The sequence below is a fragment of the Saccoglossus kowalevskii genome, chromosome 16 (assembly GCF_978046115.1).
Source record: "Saccoglossus kowalevskii chromosome 16, keSacKowa6.1, whole genome shotgun sequence".
Lineage (NCBI taxonomy): Eukaryota > Metazoa > Hemichordata > Enteropneusta > Harrimaniidae > Saccoglossus > Saccoglossus kowalevskii.
Window position 1 is genome coordinate 15,426,762 of NC_140656.1, and position 21,749 is coordinate 15,448,510.

The window sequence follows — 21,749 nt, forward strand, 5'->3', positions numbered from 1 at the left end:
CAGAGATTATCAAACCCACGAGATGAACACGGTACATACCACACAGCACAAAATAGAATTCAGATTGAATCAGTCAGTTTGGTTACAAAAAATGCTTCCCCAACAATTAAGGAATTCTGCGGGCAAACTGGTGTATACCAATGAAAAAAAGAAAAGTAACTTACTTTGTACATACAGTTATCTTTTTTGATGAATATCACAGTGGCTTTGCATGAAAAGTAGTCCGGCTGTTAGGAAAGGTGACATAATGTTAGTTTCATCATAGTTTACGATTTAATAAACAGGAAAAGTAGTACAAACGTCATGAAGGGTATTTTGACTTGGCAGTGATGTCAGCACAGACTGCACAAAAATATGTTGGAAGGGAAAAAAATGACTTAAAGCAAAGGAAGAATCATACCTTTTCTCCACTTCCCAGACCTTGTTTTTTGACTTCAATAAAGTTTTTCCAATTTGTACCTCCACCACCTCCAGTTCTTTGCTCAGAGATTGACGTAATTGTTTTACAATTTCCTTCACCATCATACCTAACAAATACAAGAGAAACAAATTTAATATTTTACTTGAAGCAATAATGAAACTGTAATCAAAATGCATGAAAGAAAACACACTCCCACTTACCGTGATCTGAGATTGACACTACGTTCTGGGAAATTCCCTTCCCCAAATTTATTTATTTGCCTGAATTTTCACAATTTATTTTGTGATTAAGCATAGACCAGTGGATGGTGTGAGTGGGTCTAAGGTATACAAAACCTTCTCGGGTCCGATATATCACACAGACAACTTGTACGTCATGAAATGTTGCCCAAGATGCAGGACAATTGCTGAAGGTTCTTGTTCTCACAATCCAGAATCGTGTTAGCTATATAGAAATTCACAGTCAATACTAAATTGAATTAATAGTTGTTCAGCAGAACACGAATCTATCAAAGTTGATATTCCATACTGATCCCTTGGTCTTCTTACCATCCCTTTAAATGATGGGCTCTGGGTATATCAAGGTTGATATTCAATACTGATCCCTTGGTCTACTTACCATCCCTTTAAATGATGGGCTCTGGGTATATCAAGGTTGATATTCAATACTGATCCCTTGGTCTACTTACCATCCCTTTAAATGATGGGCTCTGGGTATATCAGAGTTGATATTCAATACTGATCCCTTGGTCTACTAACCATCCCTTTAAATGATGGGCTCTGGGTATATCAGGGTTGATATTCACTACTGATCCCTTGGTCTACTTACCATCCCTTTAAATGATGGGCTCTGGGTATATCAAGGTTGATATTCAATACTGATCCCTTGGTCTACTTACCATCCCTTTAAATGATGGGCTCTGGGTATATCAAGGTTGATATTCCACACTGATCCCTTGGTCTACTTACCATCCCTTTAAATGATGGGGCTCTGGGTATATCAGGGTTGATATTCAATACTGATCCCTTGGTCTACTCACTATCCCTTTAAATGATGGGCTCTGGGTATATCAAGGTTGATATTGAATACTGATCCCTTGGTCTACTTACCATCCCTTTAAATGATGGGCTCTGGGTATATCAAGGTTGATATTCACTACTGATCCTTTGGTCTACTTACCATCCCTTTAAATGAAGGGCTCTGGGTATATCAGGGTTGATATTCAATACTGATCCCTTGGTCTTCTTACCATCCCTTTAAATGATAGGCTCTGGGTATATCAAGGTTGATATTCCATACTGATCCCTTGGTCTACTTACCATCACTTTAAATGATGGGCTCTGGGTATATCAAGGTTGATATTCAATACTGATCCCTTGGTCTACTTACCATCCCTTTAAATGATGGGCTCTGGGTATATCAAGGTTGATATTCCATACTGATCCCTTGGTCTACTTACCATCACTTTAAATGATGGGCTCTGGGTATATCAAGGTTGATATTCCATACTGATCCCTTGGTCTACTTACCATCCCTTTAAATGATGGGCTCTGGGTATATCAAGGTTGATATTCCATACTGATCCCTTGGTCTACTTACCATCCCTTTAAATGATGGGCTCTGGGTATATCAAGGTTGATATTCAATACTGATCCCTTGGTCTACTTACCATCCCTTTAAATGATAGGCTCTGGGTATATCAAGGTTGATATTCAATACTGATCCCTTGGTCTACTTACCATCACTTTAAATGATGGGCTCTGGGTATATCAAGGTTGATATTCAATACTGATCCCTTGGTCTACTGACCATCTCTTTAAATGATGGGCTCTGGGTATATCAGGGTTGATATTCAATACTGATCCCTTGGTCTACTTACCATCCCTTTAAATAATAGGCTCTGGGTATATCAAGGTTGATATTCCATACTGATCCCTTGGTCTACTGACCATCCCTTTAAATGATGGGCTCTGGGTATATCAAGGTTGATATTCAATACTGATCCCTTGGTCTACTTACCATCCTTTTAAATGATGGGCTCTGGGTATATCAGGGTTGATATTGAGCACACTACTTTGTAACACAGACAACGAACGGCCGCCAAAGTCAGACAATCTTGCACCTTTTACTGCGATGACTGGAAAACCACTGCCATCAAATTTTTCAGCCTGTTAACAAAAAACATTTCTTTCAAAAAATCGAAGCATGCAAGTTTAACCCTTTTCCGGTCAGGGGAGTTTCACGCTATCAGGTTAAGTCGTTGAAAAACGGTCATGATTCAATGCACTCCAGTAGCCAGCATCTGAGCATGCTATCCTGCCAGACATTTTTGCAAAAATAGGCCATAGTTAACAGACTGTATCGACCACAGTTTTCACATTTTTTGCAATCTGTTTGCATACACACTTCATTACCACCATGGACAACAATTTCTCGTATAAAAAAAATCACCGTTTTATTTCAATACACATTTTTTACTGTCGTTAAGTAACGATGTTTTGCCCTTTGTACAGTCTCAATAAACACGTGTTAAACATTGAAATAAATATTGCTTAATTGAAAACACATTACAAGCAAGTACAAGGTCACTACATGAATGCAAGTTCGAAGTAAGAAGAAAAAAAACGCGTGAGTATGGGGATATTTGGGACATGTACGGGGGAAAACGTGTTTGACGTACTCGACCCGTTAGCGTACATTTCAAATTGCAACGTATATTCAACGACTTGAACTACATGTGTAACATATTACAACGTACTTTCCGTGACTTAACTGATGTTATATTCAAGCTCTAACGTATATTAACCGACTTGACCGTATGAGTAAGTCCACACTTACAACGTATATTTAACGACTCAAACTGAGACTGAAACGAACGAGAACGTAACTGCAACGTCTTGATCGGGGTTACCTTCACACGGTAACGTATATTCACCGACATGACCACATTAACCAACTAAATATTTCAACGTATATTTAACGACTTGAAATAAAACGAACTAGCGAGAACGTAACTGCAGGGACTTGGCGTGTATATATACTCACGCAGAAACGTATTTCCACCGACTAGACCCGATGAACTATCCTGACATTAAAACGTATAAATACCGACTGAGCATGAAACTAAATTAACGATAACGTATTTTCACCAACTCAAACTATTGTACAGTTCGTGACGCTGTAATAAGTCCCAAATTTATTTGTTGTACGCCTTTCTTAGTCGTCCACCCCGGCGGGCTGCTCCCATGCGTCTGCCTGATGTCGAGGGCTGCTCTTCTGTACTTCGTGTTTGTGTTCCCACGGTGCGTTTTCCCCTCAGTGCCATGTTGTGATGAAAAGCAGCGAAACATTCGCTCGCGTGAAGGTGAACTTTACAAATTGGGCATCCTTTTGATGTTTCTGATAATCGGCCACTCGCAGTTTTTCTCCCGTCCTTGCTGCACTGCTTACACGATTTTTGACGCCCGGATAGTCTGCATATTTCGTGCGAATCCATGTTTTCACTACGAATAAATGACGTGTTACTTGGAAGAGAGCCAACTTCTCTTATGGATTTTTGAATTCTACTCGAGTGTCCACCAATCAGTTGTTTACCTGTGCGGATATTGAAGAATTTGTGTGTTACTTTAGTCGTGCGATTCAATGCCTTGAAACATTCATAAGCATTGACCAATGCAACATCTATGAGGTAACAGGCCATGTAGATCCACCAACGATTGTTTTTTCTGCCCGTGTGATAGTATTTTCGCCTTTGGTTAGAACGATCCACGCCACCCATGTGATGTCTGTAACATTGTAACAATACAGGCACGTGTCTCTCGTCATCTACTGCTTCTGCCGACGTAGCCAGTGGGGGATAGACTGTATTTAAAATCAATATTTGCGCGCTGTCATCCTGGTATGCAGTAATATTGATAGTGTCGTCCGGTCTAGTTGCTGCTTTCATTTCACCAATTTTCAATTTCAGCTTCAGCTTCAGGAATTAATTGCGGCGGCATGGTTTTCCGATTTCGTCTGCTAAAACTACCGACCATGTACACTTTCTTGTCTTGTAATTCAAGGGCTGTGTTAACTGACGTAAAAAGCGAATCACAGAAAAGAATATGGTTTTTTTCTGTGAAGGGCTGTAGCAACCGGTGTGTTGTCTTCTTGATTGTCCCAGTTTCTTTCTTTCTCCCCTCAATTGTAGTTTTATATTTCACCCCCAAATATGGTTCAAAGTTTGCAATGTAAGACGTTGTCGAGTCGCACACCTGCCATATTTTGAAGCCATCACGGTCGGGTTTGTGGGGCAATCTCTGCTTAAACTTGGACCGTCCCTTGAATCTAATCATACCCTCATCAATCGAAATTTCCTGTCCCATCTGGTAGTATCGCCGACAATTTTCGAGTACGGGTTTCAGCCACGGGTTGATTTTATACAACGGGTCGGCCTCTGATCGTTGACGACGACGTTCAATGTCAGGATCCCGCCGTGGGTCATTTACTGGATCAGCTAAATGAAAATAACGCATTAGCATTTGAAATCTGGCCCGAGTCATTACTGATGCAATTCCCATGTTCTGCAGAAAGGGGTCACTCGACCAATAATCGTCGATTGCTGATTTGTGATCAACACCCATACATATCATCACACCAAAGAATGCTTGCATTTCAATGAAATTTGTATTACGCCAGCGGGCATTTAATTTTTTTGCAATGCATTTTTGATGATATTTGGCGTATTTATTAGTCTCGGTAGAAGCCAGTTCTATCAGTTCTGGTGGGATAAATTTGTAGAAATATTCCACCTCAGGAGCATATGAAGGCAGTTCGAAAGTTGGTCCAGGTTCGAGTTCAAAAACTGGAATAGTAAATATATCGCCGTCTTCCTCCGTGGCCATTCTCCATTCACCAGTGCCGGAGGCAACATAATCGAATGTAGCACCAATTTCTGTGTCGGATTCAATTTCAATGTCGCTATCGAGTACAGGTGGGTAACGTTGCTCTAAAAAATCGTCATTCTCAGCACGATCTTCATCGATTTCTGAATCTGTATCGTCGTCAGTTGCAACTATGAAATCATCTGGTATTTTGTGTCGTAGCTCACCCGTTTTTTCGTCCAATACAAGTTCATCATCACGCGTGTCCATTGGCGATGCGTGTGCATACACAACACGTTTTTTAATAGTTTGTTTTTCGGGGAAACTCGCAAGTGTTGATTGTTCTGTACCGCATACATTTTCTTGTACCATTTCTTTGGTGACATCGACGTTTTGTTGCGTACTCGCTGGGTCGATATGTTCAGGCCCCTGCTTTTCTGCGTTGGCAGTTGTGGCGGATGTCGACGGTTCCGAATCGCAAACATTGTCTTGCAAAAATTGTATCACATCTTCGACGACACGTTGTATTTCAGCGTGACCAACTTCCGTTTCTTCGGCATCTGCTTTGTCGGCAGCTGGCGATTCAACCACTTTACGGTTCGTCTTCGATTTACGTTTGCCTCCTGGTTTGCCCCTGCAGTCCTTCAAACGGTTTTCTTCTGTAATCGCATGTTCATTGACAGAGGAGACAGTCTCCGACTTGCGTTTGTTCTTATTCTTTTTACGCCTTTTCTTGAGTGAACTATTATCACTGGTGTCCGTGGTACGCTCGGCTGGTAACTCACCGACGTCAAATGTTTCCTTTGCTTTGGATTTCTTTCTTTTTCCACGCTTTGCTGGTGAAAAATCTGTCGTGTCAATGTCAAACTTATCACTCCCCGTGCCACTGCACGATTGACGCGTTTTCTTCAGTTTCCTTCTTGCCTTCATAAAACACTTTCTATCTGTATAGGACGGCATATTAACGTATGTGTCGGAAAGGAGGCACACAGCGAGTCTGGGCTTTATCTCACTTTCTTCGGCCATATTTATACTGAACGACCAGATGTCCACAACACTGCATCTCCCCACAATTTGAATATTTATTGTTATGTAAATAAATATGTTATTTTTTCGAACACAGATTGGTTACAATTTGCATACACATAAAATTGCATATGCTAGCTCAGACGGTGAAATCACGTGGACTTTAATATTTCCCACCAGCTGTCCCGGTCATTTTACGTTGGTGATTGCCGACATTCCAAGCTCAGCCGCTGGAATCCGTTATGCTATTCATTCTAAGTGCCGGGACTATTTGCCAAGCTGGTCAAAATACGTTACTACCGTTATAACCGTGAATCGTGTCGTTCAAATACGGTTGTAATGCTGCAGTTTGCAATGTGGTCAGGGCGGTTTTTTTACGTCGTCGCAAACGTCGCGTTGTGACGGTAAAATAGTGAAATGAGCAGACAAGAGTATAGAATTACATTCTTTATTACTTGGTTAATTTATTTGACTTGGCGTAATCGAAAACAAATTCTCTCCCTCCATAATTTCGCAAGTGTAAAATATCAGGTTCCGTACAACGTATTATAAACGCTTGCCCGTCTGAGCAACCTAAATAACAGGCCGTTTTTCAACGACTTAACCAGTTAGCTAGCTGGAGTGGGAAATTCTAGCATACCCATATTGACGGCGGTTTTTCACCGACTTGACCGGAAAAGGGTTAATAATGCATACACTATTCATGTTTAAATTTTTAGCTCATTTGCATAAATTACATTTCATTACAGTCCACAAAATGTTATGGAAAGGCATGCGATTCTGTTCCCGAGTTCAGAAATGCTGGATTTTGAGGGCAATTTCACAACTAAAATGGCGGCCACTCAACAATATTGCATTTTATCACAAATCTTATGCACGCTGTATTTTGAGCATATATGGAGCACAATTCAGTACATTTTTGACCTTTTTTTTTCCAAACAGGGATTGTATATAAACAAATATTATATATGTTAAAAATGATCAAGCGATAAACAACTTACATCTGTTCCCCAAAGTGTCAAAGTGACAACTTTTTCTGAATCATCAACCAAGTGTAGTTCCCTTTTACTCAGCTCTCTGTTTGTGCTGCGTGTTACTATGGTGGATACGTCACTGAAACTTTTACACACTCCAATCACGTCTATGAGAGAATGACATACAAAAACATAGTTAAAACATGGTAGCCCTGCCCTGCTACTATAAATTCTTCTCTGCATCTCTGATAAGACCAAAAAAAAAAAAAAATTGGTTCCGATAATGCACTCTTCCAAAATAGGTTGGCCAGATTTTTTTTTGATCTCTGGCAGCATTTACTTTATGCTAACGTGCTGAGTACCCTTTCCTGATAGGCTCTGCAGATGGCTATATAGAGCGATTTTGCAATATTTTTCCTCTATGGTTGAATCAATTTCAGGTGGGGCAGTGTTATCGGAAGAACATATTCATTTTTTCAAATCTTAGAAGTACATTTGTACACTCACCGACCATTGTGTCTTTAGGTATGTCTTCGAGCTGGCCGATTTGTTTGAAATCAAACTGTACTGTGGGAACATCACTTGCCTCGGCATCATTGCACAACTCGACAACTGTCTCAGAGGTAAATGACATCTCGTAGTCATTTTTAATGGATGTGTATTGTTTATTGGCAGTCTTTAGTGTTCCTCGCGATATTAAATAAACCTGATAACAGTAATACATCAATCATGTTATTACGAAGGTGAAAGAAACAGTAATGTAATTTTTAATGTATTACATTTGACTATCAATCTAGTGATTACACATGCAATGGTAATATCGACCCATGCGTCTATTCATGTTCATTACGTAAGTTTCAGTGATTGCTCCTGAGGTTTCATTTTTATTTAATTTAGTACCGCTTGTTACAAAATATACTTAAACAAATATGACATGCGAAACACTAAAGCTACGTGGAACCATGCTACTAATTACGGTCAAAATTGATGGTGATCTACAGCACAGGTCAGTAAATCTGAGTGTTGTGCTACCCATGGTCATAAAATGCTTTTCATTAACGTGTTAACCTCAATGACATTCAATATCTGGGTAACTGGTTGGACAAAATGACAGAACGTGTAAGTGCTCAACTAATAGGCAGGATTTTTCGTTCACCTCGGGATCTCGCATATTGCGTGAAAAACGCGTACCGAACGTCTGTCACAAAGATCGAACGACGATTCTTGAGAAGGGAATATTGCGCTTTGATATCCTTACTTCATAGAAATTAATCATCAAATGTGTATAGCACATTATTAAGCGGGGAAATAAAATAATGTTTGCGTTTGACGAACCCCACACGATGTTTCGGAAGCCACTACGACACTGTGACCTTTGTTTGTCATGTTTTTTCGTTCGATTTCACACATAATGAAGGATCTCGCCGCCAACAGAAAATGGTCTATTACAATAAAATTACTGTTCACAAGTGGAAACTATTCTAATTCAGACACATATAAATCTATCTGGTACACATCACTATTTTGATGTTGATAGGGAATCAATTAGTTTTCATGTTATTTTACCGATTCACATGAATTTAATTTAGTGAATTTCACATAAATAGCGAAAATAGTAAATAATTCATGTACTAACAGTATCAGATAATTTTGGACATATTTACCTGACCAACTTGCACCATATCAAAGTATTTCTTACATTGGTCATTAAAGGCAGTGGCTCTGATTTCTGCTGAGTCATCGATTAAATCCATAGAGAAGAGACAGCCTTCACCCCGGGAATTGTTCCAATGCCGAATGTTGCCTTTATTAGTTACACGTGCTCTAATTGTCCATCTAAGAAAGAAAAAAAAGATTTTTGATTATTGTAGAAGCCTTTTCATGAATGCAAATGCCCAGAATTTGTTCATTTTTCAATAAACTGTACTTCTGGATATTATGAGGATATAGACTTGGGGGTCACCAGCTTAATTTGAGAAAATTATGCTTGTATTTTTAGTGGATACTGGTATTACCATAAGTTCTGGCCATTTTGACAGTATTACCACAAGTTCTGGCCATTTTGACAGTATTACCACAAGTTCTGGCCATTTTGACAGTTTTACCATAGGCTTCTATGCCAGAGATATTATACCGTATCTCAAATTTTACCCAGGTGACATAGGCTGAAAAAATAATATATTGTTAATGATGGGGTACTTATTGTTGGGTTTTAAATAGGGTCAAAAAATGCAATTTTTCTTTAACATAGTGCTCTATGGAATTGAAAAATATTATTTTTTATTAAAACACACAATAGAATGCTATAAGACAATAACTTCATGGCTTCACATAATAGACCAGACCAGTGCACACTGTCAGGCGATGTATGACCAACTTTCTCAACTTAAGTGTGCAAGCTATACTAGACAACTACTTTCCCCATCTCCCTTGAAAAACGTTTCCAATTAATCATTACTTTAGCTAAAACAATTTGTAAATCGTGATTACCTGTTTTGGTATGGTGTAAGACTGGCAATAGGAAAGACTTTAGACATTCCTCCACTTGGTGTGGTTGGCATCTTTGGCATCTCATTGGCAGCATTGTACGGCATTGTTGTGGTAGGTCGACTACTCATCAACCCACCTATGTGATAACAATGATAACTATTCATAAACATGTCACAAAATGAGTACATTGTTTCAGTATGTGTATATACTATGGGGCATTCTCATAAAATATATTATTTGATCTGATTACTATCAGATATTATTTCTATATTAAGGATGTATGCTACAAAATAAAAAAACCATGGAAAATACTACAGGTGTACAGGACATGTTACTCTAAACTCATAGAAAAGAAAAAAACATGGGGATAATGTACTAATTTTTAAGATACACAACTCACAATTATGCTGAGTTAGCATTTTTAAGTAGCTTTCATAAATAACTTAAGTTGTCATTTATACTCAGTCTTAATCCACATTTTTACTGAAATTGGTTTTATCCTATCAGCACATAATACGAGTTCATATTTAAATTCAATTCTAATGAATTTAAGAAATTACCTATTTAAAGAAAACAATAGTTTCCTTCATTTGGTTTTGTATTTTAGATACAAAAATTCATAGAAACTGTCCTACAAAAAATTTCATCCACGGAAATCTCTTGAAATTGTGTATATGTTGAGTACTTATGAAGTTATTCCATATTATACATTGAAAATGGTATGCTAATGCACTACTTTTTGAGAAAAAATTAGTTTAATTGTCAGTTTCAATAATCTTGGTGGCCATGTTGGATCATTTACGTGACCTTTGCCAGTGCCCTTGTCAATATACATACCGGGGTACATCAAATATGGTCATGTACATCCAACATCAGTAGATTATATTGTTTTATATATGAAGTACAGTTTATATATATTGGCTGGGTGCTTGGGAGAATATTCTTACCTTTCATTGGAAATATAGAAATTCAAATTCAAGCCACTAATGCACTGAAGTATTATTTTCTTCTGAGGGATACTGATGAAAGCATTGTATTCTCAGTTAGGGCACAGGTGTGTATGGTGGTGGGGAGGGGTGTGGTGTGGTGTAACATACATACAAGGCAGAGTATGACTAGTGTTACATACATGAAGTGACAAAAAGATCAGTATTGTTTAGTTGTAAGTAATATTTATTTTGTGTTCGGTTTTTTTAAATATTCATATATCGATAAATAAATAAAAGTGGTCCATAAATACTAATATAATTAAATATTTCACATATTTTAAAATCATACAACACTTGCTTTATCATTTTATTAATATACAATTGTATGTATTTAATTTTTTTTAAATCTGGATATAAATACATATATTTAGATACAATACCCATCAATGGACAAAAAAAAGTGTTTTCTTTACTGAAAATATGCCAACATTGCATGAATAATCCCATTTTCACCCTATGAGACATTTACATACCAAATATCAGTCTAGTGTTCTCAAAGAAGTCATGTAACGAATGGATGGATTAGTGAACTAAAAAAATATCACAAGAGTCATTAATCATTGTTTTAAATATAGTTACTTCTTTTCAAAAAACTGTGATAGTGACAAGAATGTTTTTTTATGTTTGGTTACCCGTGGATGACCAAAATAATCTTCACTAAGCAATTTCACCAATCCATCTATCCCTCCTCTGCTATAAGCCAATTTCAAGTGACAAAAAGCCAGACCAGAAGCAGCTATTTTCTCAGCCATACACTTTGTAATTACCTTCTTACTTATTAGTTGACTAAGAGAAGACAGATTTTTCTTTTTACACAATAGAAATTCAAGAGCTTCTATAATAAAATCAACAGAGAAGCTATGTTTACTAATATGGCTGATGTCAACATTACATTTACCAATCAATTGTTGAAGCATATGTACATCATGTTTTGCATTGTGAGCACTGTATTCAGTGTGTAAATAATCATTAACCAGGTTTTTTTCAGAGTAAGATGATCGAGGTGGTAAAATTTCACGAAATACAGAGAGCGTATCAGAAAAGCAGCAATGTTTATGTTTCAGTTTGTCTAAAAGACCATATCTTTGCACAGAACTAACCAGAATCCTAGCATCAAAATTCTTACAGTTATGTGCAACTAACACAGAATTTAATGGAATCCATTCTATAAAACTCTCAAGAGCATCTTTCTGTGATAATGTTGGTACTAAATTAAAGTTATGAAACAGTTTACCACATGTATATGTCAACCCAGTTACTTTGGATGCTGCTGGATGTATTGGCTGACAGGGGTCAACATACTCATCAAATATTTTACCATCATAAGATGCAGCAATCTGACAAATTGAGGAATCAATACCTAATGATGTTGTTTCAAGATCAAATACAACAACAGGAGAATCTTGAAGTATTTTTACTGGAAAACTTACAGGAGCATTAACTGGTTCAGGAATACATGTAATATCAATGTCATTTCTAATTGCAATGTTTGTGTTGTATGTGTCACCTTCTCTCAACTCAGTAGCATTACATTTTTTGTTTTGCTCCTCTTTTAATTGTATACGTCTAAGTTTGTATTTTTTGTTTTCTGTCTGCATCTTTCTTTTTCTTGCTTTATTGTCTAGTTTTATTCCCCTCACCTGTGAAACAATTCCAGGAGATAGTCCATTTTCTTTGTTAACACTACAAACATATGTGTATCCACTATTTTTCTGTGAAACTGCTGCTGCAATGCGGATATTTAAACTTTCTGATTTACTGTAATGTCTGTTTTTTGGTGCTTTAGAAGCAACAGTATTATGAAAGCTTTCATTGGCTTGTGTTGAACTCATAAGAGAAAGTTTATTTGCACATGCAGCATAAATTTCAAAAATAGATTTTAAATCTTTACGCAATTCTACCCCAGAAAGATCTTTACCATATGGAAGACGTTTGTGGCAGTAAGTATCTGGCTGACGTTGGTAACCACACCATTTACGATCACACGATTCATGAGATCCAAATGCATGGGGAACAATGGCAAGCAAGTTTTTATTGATTAAAGCTGGCCTACCTTTGTTCTGAGTAACAGCATAGGAAAAACATGTTTGAAAATACTTGATAACATGTGGTGTTAACATTTTGTGAGTTTTTGAAAGTTCATATAGTATATTTCCTAGACCTTTTTTGGTGTGGTTCATATCTGGTCTCTTTTCAATATCTTGGTTAATTTCTGTTCTTAGTTTATGAATGGTTGTTGTATCATCATCCATAGTTAAAGATACTGTTTTAGCACTAGTTTTGTAAATAGTTTTTACCACTTCAACAGCAATATCTCCTTCCATAGCTTTGGAACTCCCTGTCCAGTTTTTACGACAGTCATGTTTTCTTGTGTTCATATCCCCATTTTCACAAATTTTGCATCCCTTTGAACGCACAGCATATCCCATAATTTTACCAGTTGCTTCCCCTATAGCAGCACCATGACCTGACAGACTGTTATATTCTTTGCCAGAGCCACGGCCCTGCCATGCACCATCAAAGGAAATATCAACTTGATTTTCATGTGAACTAAGTTTTTGTTCTTCAGTAAGAGCTTTAACACACAGTCGTTTTGCAACATTCTCAATACCAACACCTGCTTCTCTTTCTCTTTTCTTTAATGTCTTGTGGTGTATACTCGGTATATTCAGTGAGGCAAGGAAGTTATTCACATGAGTCTCTCCCATTCCACTGTGTACCATTCCTATGTTATGAAATAAGAAACGACTTAGATTAACATTTTATAAGATTAGTTCTTGCTGCCCTACATTACTAAAAGTATGATCACCAATATATAACCATAAGAGGTTAATAATTAAGAGGAATCCTTAGTTTGCCTGTAAATCTTACCGGTGGCTAATTTGGTATTTACATCAAATATAGGTAATCCTTGGTTTGATTTGGCATTCCTATGTGTCGAACTGGTATACACATGGTTTACAGCACCACATCTCTGGCAAGGTATATACAGTACACTACCAAGACCATATCGTCTCTCCTCCTGGCAATCCATCAGAACAAGGTGTTCACAACACACAGCACAGGCTTTTAATCCCTCAGCTAGAACAGACAGCTGTATTATTCTGCGTCCAACATTCCAATTTATAGCACTTTCTGAAGTAACTTCTGTAAAGATAAATCAGATTATCATTACAGTCATCATGTAAATAAATTTCATGCAATTTGCACTACTATACTGGCTAACAGATATTGACAACAGTAAGATGTTAACATACTATCTGTGCTATTCATAAGAAATGTATGAATATTTACAGAAATAAAAAGAAACCATTATTCCAAAATCATCATTTCCAAAGGAGCCATAGGCAAAACAGAAACTCTCTCACATTCAGATAATGTGAAAAATAACAATAATTTTTAGGTCATGGCTTATTTTCAGAAAAAACATTTATTGGGAGAAAATGTCCAAAAATATATATTACAATGTATTTAGAACAAAAATATTTGACGCAATAACAAATAGAAAAAATAAAATTCAAGTATCTACTATAATATGCAAGTATTTTAATTTTAATTTCCTTAACACAGCCGCAAGTTCATCATGTTAGATGTTAATTTTTTTCTGAAGAGTAAACAGATGAAATTTCAATGCTCTAAATTTATAACACTAGGAAAATAAGTAAATGGATTTCAAAACAGCAAAATATAGAAAATATTTGAACATGCTGTTTATTCATAGTTAAAATTGTATCCCCTTGGTTATATGGAAGTGTGAGGACAATCATGCCCTCAAATTGAGGGTTTTGTACGTAAAGTTAAAATTACCAGTTCGCGTTGAAGGCACCTCGTCATAAATAATGAAAGCTGCAGACGACGCGACAGACAAACTTCGTTGTCAAATATTTTTTTTATCACAATTTCTGTAAACAGGAATTAGGAAAAAATAAACACTGTTTCCCCCAAAATAAGCATAATCCGATGTTCATAAAAACAAATAAAATGCGAAAATATATTGATTCAAGTTGTGGATAACAGTTGCAGACGACTCAACCAAAGTTTACGTCGTATACTGACACCGTACGTACGTACCTGAATTTGATTCTAAAACTACTTCAGCAACTTTCTTATGTTGGCGGATCGCCTAGATATCTGCCAATCTTCTTCTCTTCTCTTTCTCGGTCAAAAATCCTTTAAATTTACGTGCATTCGGCGATCGCGAAGCGTACTTGTTTGTTGTGGCAGCCATCTTGAAAGTCTGCTTCAAATGCGCAGAACGTATGCGAAGTGCATTTCCGCGCATACAACCTTAAGTTACTAAAAATATGCAATATTACATAACCAAACCTACCTCGACCTGTTTGTGCATTATGTGGTGCCTGTCCATTTTGTTGAGCTACAGCAATAAAAAACAAAATATTGTTGACGTTGTAAAGCTCAGTAATCATTTCAAGTTCAAAATCATTTAGAAAGTACTTTTGACCCAGTGAAACAGATAGGACAAAGGAAAAAATGGCCACTGGCTTGGATACGCTTGATTGCATTTGACCTTGCCATCACCAAACACTGATTACAGGCCTATTCCAGGCTCAAAATGGCCTTTAAACAGCCATATTTCCCCAAATTGAAAAAAAAAAAAAAATTGAAAAAAAATCAGCCCATGCGCATGCAAGAACACAGAACCAAAATTAATAGTCATTCCTCTGCCAGTGACTAAAATGCAGAACTCATGCAAAGTCTCAGATGTCCCAGGAAGCCAATATATGTTGTTATTGTATTAGGTTTCAGCAGCATGCTTGCGAAATTGTTGGACATGTTAAGTTTTGCATGTTGAGGTCGTTTTCGATGTAGAAATGGCCACCCGTTGGTGCATATGTATAAAAGAATCAAAATAGGTTACAAACTTCATGCCAAGTTTGAATGAAATCAAACTATGACTATGAATTAAGTGTAATCTATAAGCATGTGTTCTGGCATGGGTTAACAATGACATGATGAATCTAACCTGGTGGAGCTGGCTGGCCTATGGGTACTGGGTTGCCAATCTTATCCTGGACTTGATTCTGACCAGCAATCAAATTAACTTCTAAAATGATGATCACTCGTCTACAAAAAAGAAGAACAATTTGGTATGTTGTTTTCAACAGCGATAGTTTCGGGCTGGTATAGTACAAACTAGATACAACTAACCATTTGGTGATGTTAGTCTTTGATCAGATCACTTAAAGTTGTATTGTTGATTCTATATATGCCATATATCAAATGCAACAATATTCACAGTCATAATTTGTTTGCAAACAAGATGAACATTATCCAGTATTTACGTAAGTTCGGCTGTGATCAAGTTTTCAGCATCACAGGATATTACCAAGTATACTGGCATTTCTAATGCACTATTCTTAATCAAAATTTAATGTGAAGTGAGTTGCCCTTTGAGTAGGAAACACAAACCCCTTACGTTTTTCTGTCTTGTTTTTTTTCCCAACTTCATACATGGTATACAAGGGAACTCATAATATTAGTAGCTGCTACACATCCAAGCAAATGTTGAACATGGAATATTTTATGTTATCAAATGTGCTGAATCACAGAAACACAGTAAATAGTTCTGATTTTGGTTTATTTTACAAAATGTGTTAACAATTTTTAAATAAATTAGCAGACAATTAAACTTTTAGTAGATATTGGAAAAACTGGGATTTACTTTTGTTACATTTGTTGTGACTGACCAACATGCCGAAGAGATTTCAAGCATGTACCTAGTACAATGAACACATCAAAAGCAATAGACCACTAAGCAACATTGAATGGAAACCCTGGCAAGCCGTAAGTGCCAAAAAAAGTAAACCTTGCAAACAGCATACAAGAATTTCTCACCTCAAGGTACTTTCAGCGTACACCAGCAGGGTTTGCGCGAGTGTCTCGGCAAGACGAGTCACACTTACAAAATTTTAAGAAATTTAAAGTTGGTTATTTGGGACTCACTTGTTATCAGCTATAGTATTACAGATGTATTTATTCAACTGGATAACACTCCTCACTGATAACTCTCCATCTGTTACTTTTTTGTTCAACTGGGTTGCCAACATGGCTGAAATATAAAACCAAATAATTACATGAGAGGGAGTAAACAAAGTCTTAGTTTGTTTCCACTATATATTATACGAATGTACATATTTTTCAATTAGTCACACATCATACAACAATTCAGGCTTCAAAATTAGTGATCACAAGGTTGCTAAGAGCAACGAAATATAAACAGTGACAATGTACAGTCCCTGTTTGCCATCACTGGTAGTCCAGCTCGGTAGAAGTCGAATCTGGATATCACATGCCTACCAACGGACTCTCGATGAATTATCTGTACGACAATTAGAAGGAGTGTGACTGCCAGTGCATAGACTAACAAAATAAAGTACTGTGTGATGGCCAATGTCCTATATATACTGTGTGATCTATTTTGAAGTCAAATTCAGTTTTGAGCTATAATTTTTGTTGAAAAGCTGAAAATGCAATTTTCCACTTGGCTTCAGCAGAAAACTTACCAGAATGACTTCTCTGTCCATCTGACAAGAGTAGGCGATATCTATCGGTGCTGCTTTGTACTGTTGAACTAATCTTTTTTAATCCCTGAAAAAAAACATAGTTGAACTCTGGTGACCTCGCCCTTTGTTATATAATATAATTCCCTTTATCATAGTTTGTTTCAATATAAATATGCATTGTCATAATTAATTTTGAATACAAACAAGTTTTGGGGTTGAACCAACAGTGGGGAATCAGTCTACTGAATGTCCTCTAAAGATGTAAATATCTTACAAAAACATTGGTGCCTTATTTGTTTAATTATTTTAAGGGACATAATTTCCAGCTTTATTCAAAGTAATTCAGATATTTTAGTATAAAAACAAATGCCTCATCGCAAAAAAAAAAAGTGCTGCATTTAGACGTGAATAGATTCATAAAACATGCAAGATAACAGAAAATCTTAGCTGACTTTTGTCCAAGTATTTTGTACAGGTGTCTGTCAAAATTAATGATTCACTGACAAATATGAACTGCCTCAATGTGTGACTACTGTATTATATGAAAAGAAAAAAAAACACCCTTTATGAATAGCTATCATGTTGCAAGCTCTGCTTTGTATGCAAATCAACTTAAATAGTTAGTTGGTATCCAGTGGAGGGAGAAGTCAACAGTACTGTTGCCTCCTGAGAATCTACATCTTCAAACACTGCAATCTTTGAAGTGCGTTTTTAAACCAGTATTATAAAAACTCTATCATTCTGTTCTAATAGCTGAAACATATTCCTGTGAATTTTCATTTGTCGAATGAACTGTTTGTCAAATACAGAATACATATATTTTAGAACAATTTTCTTTTTAAAATGTGAATGAAATGTTTTGCTTTTTATGTATTTTTTATGTATTGTTTTTGATTTGATAACTTTGAACTAAACATATTTTCTATTACCTTCAGATCTTGATCAAAGTTTGGCACCCAGTTCATAAGAGTGCTTATATTGATTTTCTGACATCTTGTTTTCTGTAAAGATTTTATTGGTAGGTTTGCAAATGTGTATCAGACTGTGCATTCTCTCCATGAGTTGGTTTTGAAACCCAGTATGGGATTCTGAGATACATTACCAAGGATATTATTACAAGATAAATCATTTGCTTCATTGAACACATACAACAATGCATATTTCCACTGAGATCAGTGACCTTTGATGTGTATCACTAGTGATCAGTCAAGTAGAAACAGTCAAAATATTTTATCAGATTTTCTCAATTTTTGCATGATATTATCATACAGGACATCTGTTGTTCAAACTCAGGGAAGACTTCATACTGATGAATAAGGTGACCAAGTTTGGTGAAGTTTGGAATAGAATTAGTAAAGTTATTATGCACACAATAACAATTATTAACGACGACAACGACAGCGCCGGACAAAATTTTTCCCTTAATATACCTTTCCCTTCCATCTTTGATGGTACGGGCAAGGTAAAAATGGATAGGTATACATAAACATAAATAGTAGCACAAAGTTGAGAATTTTGTCAAGAATACAAATATAGGATATAAACATCCGAGAAACTTGCATTGCCAATAGTGAATTTTTAGGCTTCACTAAGCCCCCCCCCCCCCCAATAAATTGGAGGAGGGTAAATAGCATTTTCCCCCCTGCATTATTCTCTTTGATTCAGCTTGCTTAGTTTACAAGTTTCAAATTTAATTATGTTCATAGTTAAAGCGCAGTGGTCATCGTGCAGCGCGTGTTCAAATTTCACGTAAATAAACAATATATTTAACACGTGTTGTGTACATCGCTACGCAACGACTGCTGCCCTTTAATGGTAATGATTGTTTTAGAATAATTTTCTCAGAATAATTCCCGGTTTGTTCGTTAAGCTATTGGTAGGGAAAGTTATTATTATTGCAAAATTTAATTGAACATCGTGACAAGCAGGAATAGTGTTAGGTCAGTATTTAGTAGGGACAAGTTTTCTTGAAACAAAGATAGATGTGTCAAAATTCTCATACATACCAAAATCTGGAATATAGGCTTTTGTGGAGTATCACCACTAGATATCGCCTGTATAAAAAAACAAAACAAAGATTATTGAGAACATCAGGAAAAACTATATATACATGAAAACCAATACTGTTATTTATACCATATACACTATCATTATTATTGGGCAAACGCTGATCATTTCTCAGGAAAAAAATCAAAAGAATTCTGCATCCACTTACATGGGGGCATTTATCGACGGCATAGATTCACCTGTCATAATTAATGTTCCTATTTTCCTAATCATCAACACCTGCTTTTTCATCACTATAAAGTAAACTGCCCCTTACTTTTGGGGAGGGGGACAAGTTTTCAAAAAAGGTATTCAACAATATTTTGAAACAAAGTAGGTAATCAGTTTTTTTTTTAATCTTACAACATCCAGAGTTATCTCAATGACAAAATCTCAGTGGTAAGATTTAGCAAATAAGCCGCTAAATAATATAATGTTCTATTGATGCATGCTGCATCAGAACAATAAAGAGACTTTTATATGTAAGACTTGTACCATGGAACACAAGATGGAACATCACTGCCTGCATAGAGCCGCTTTCTACATTAGAAAAACCATGGAGGTAAAAAGAGAAGGAGTCACAGCCAAAATAATCCTTCTAAACTTCTTTTGTTTTAGCCAAGTTTAATCCTATAATTCCCTTTGTCTTATCGTCCTTTTACCCCAGGATCGTCGCCGACGCGTCATTTACTCTCAAGCGTTGCTGCGCACAGTACACATTCCAAGGTCTTGTTTTATGGTGTCGCAGTAAATATCAAAGGACATAAGCATGCGCAGATCTTTTATACGTAGAGGAATCGTGTTTGTGAGAACGGGAAAGTTGGAATTTGGAAAATCAGAGAATTTCTTGTTAAGTTTATGTAATTTTTCGTTTTTCAGCACATTTTCCGTTGTAGTTTTGAATAAGCAATATTTTAATGTTTCGAAACCTTGTTACTACTGTTTTTTAGTCCACAATAAAGCTCGTTTAATGATCTTTGCAATGGTGCATGGCATGGACCGCACCGCGTTGTACCAGAGACTGAATTTTGAGATTCGAAACGACGCTTTTTGAAGTTTATATCCCTTGTATGTCTTACTTCCTACAGCAGTGCGTCAACAAGAAATTCGCTGCATTTTTTTGTTTTCGAGCAATCGTTTCGTTCACAGCATATGTAAAAAAAATTTCGTCTGTAATATGCTCTTCGATTTCGTTTTCTGAATTGAAGGACATAGCAGTTTCAGCATCGTAGTCAAACTCGTGCGCGTTATCGATCGTCGCCATATTTGTTTATAAGAATTTGACAGAATTGTCACGAAAATCACCGAGTGCCGCCGAAGGCGTCCGTAGTATGCTAATTCACGGTAATCCTCACTGCGCTTAGAGGAAACTGTCCTCCTTGATCCGTTCGGCAAATAAACTCCCTGATCTATGTACAAACAGCGGCGACCATCCTGGTACCTTTGATCTAAGCTTGGCTGTGACTCCTCTTTTTACCTCAATGGAAAAACTAATCCGACAAAAGCTGCACACACATGCGTCATTATGGACGTGCATGTCCATTAAGCAAGTTTATTGATCTGTACACTTTATTTCTAATATTTGTGTTTCTCCCTGTTATATTATTATGGTCACAAATCTGTTTTGTACACCTAGTCAGCGATATCATCAGCTGATTGGCTGAACATTACAGCTGTGTCGCAAACAATGTTGCTTTCAGGAAGCCAGTAGATCATAACGGATCCCAAAATCAGATTAGACAAAAACAAAATCAGATCAATAACATAACATCGTATATGGTTTGATACGACATTTCTAGAAATATGACGAACAACAATTTTAAAACTGTAAAGAAATACACAGCTGATGTACGGAAACGTTCATTCATTGATGGGATGAATTAATTTTCAATCACCATCTGTTTGCAACGGAATAACTACCTATTCACAGCAACTATAAAATATTGACACGTTTCATCGAACTAGTGATCAATAACGTAAAACTTACTGACTCCAACCCCAATCGCGGTATCTGCAAACTTGTGATTGCAAGTTGTTGCAAAACAAGTTGAGAGAAAGAAAGCAACTTTATATGACGACGTTACTGAATATTTACAGTAATTTCACGGCTTTGTTTTTAGCCCCCCTTACATCATAAATAACTTACCTCAATACATCCGCTTGATAACGAGAAACTCATTTTGTTAGGTTATTTTCACCCAAAACTGAAGAATATTTACCACAGTTCGTACTTTTGCTCTGTCAGCTAAAATTCTCTATCTTGCGCATGTAATTCCGCGCCAAATACCCTCGAACGGATCCCGCGAGAAAAGTTCACTTGGGTGACATTATTTAGTGCATAGGGAGGTAGGTTTTGTCTAACTTTTTTTTTTCATTTAAAAATTACAATTTATATATCTCAACTCAGTGTCACTGGT

The 21,749-nt window shown here is 36.6% G+C and overlaps 2 protein-coding genes across 2 annotated transcripts in view; both read right to left on the bottom strand.

Moving 5' to 3' along the window:
• LOC100376304 (replication protein A 70 kDa DNA-binding subunit-like) overlaps positions 1 to 21,647 on the bottom strand; it is a 31,613-nt gene extending 9,966 nt beyond the window's left edge. The window contains exons 1-13 of the mRNA XM_085491116.1: positions 21,479 to 21,647; positions 19,293 to 19,340; positions 17,287 to 17,371; positions 16,727 to 16,832; positions 15,747 to 15,847; positions 15,093 to 15,137; positions 9,774 to 9,909; positions 8,948 to 9,119; positions 7,791 to 7,989; positions 7,311 to 7,450; positions 2,441 to 2,589; positions 401 to 527; positions 165 to 227 (exon numbers count right to left, since the gene is read on the bottom strand). Of these exons, the coding sequence (XP_085347242.1) occupies positions 165 to 227; positions 401 to 527; positions 2,441 to 2,589; positions 7,311 to 7,450; positions 7,791 to 7,989; positions 8,948 to 9,119; positions 9,774 to 9,909; positions 15,093 to 15,137; positions 15,747 to 15,847; positions 16,727 to 16,832; positions 17,287 to 17,371; positions 19,293 to 19,340; positions 21,479 to 21,511 (1,404 nt within the window). The 5' untranslated portion in view covers positions 21,512 to 21,647. The remainder of the gene's footprint in view (positions 1 to 164; positions 228 to 400; positions 528 to 2,440; positions 2,590 to 7,310; positions 7,451 to 7,790; positions 7,990 to 8,947; positions 9,120 to 9,773; positions 9,910 to 15,092; positions 15,138 to 15,746; positions 15,848 to 16,726; positions 16,833 to 17,286; positions 17,372 to 19,292; positions 19,341 to 21,478) is intronic.
• Positions 11,242 to 14,201, bottom strand: LOC102806226 (uncharacterized). Its single transcript, XM_085491462.1, has 3 exons — positions 13,634 to 14,201; positions 11,395 to 13,487; positions 11,242 to 11,292 (listed from the first exon to the last, which is right to left on the bottom strand). Exons 1-3 carry the CDS (start codon positions 13,794 to 13,796, stop codon positions 11,242 to 11,244), a joined length of 2,307 nt encoding a protein of 768 aa, XP_085347588.1. The 5' UTR covers positions 13,797 to 14,201.
• Positions 21,648 to 21,749: the final 102 nt, after the last annotated feature.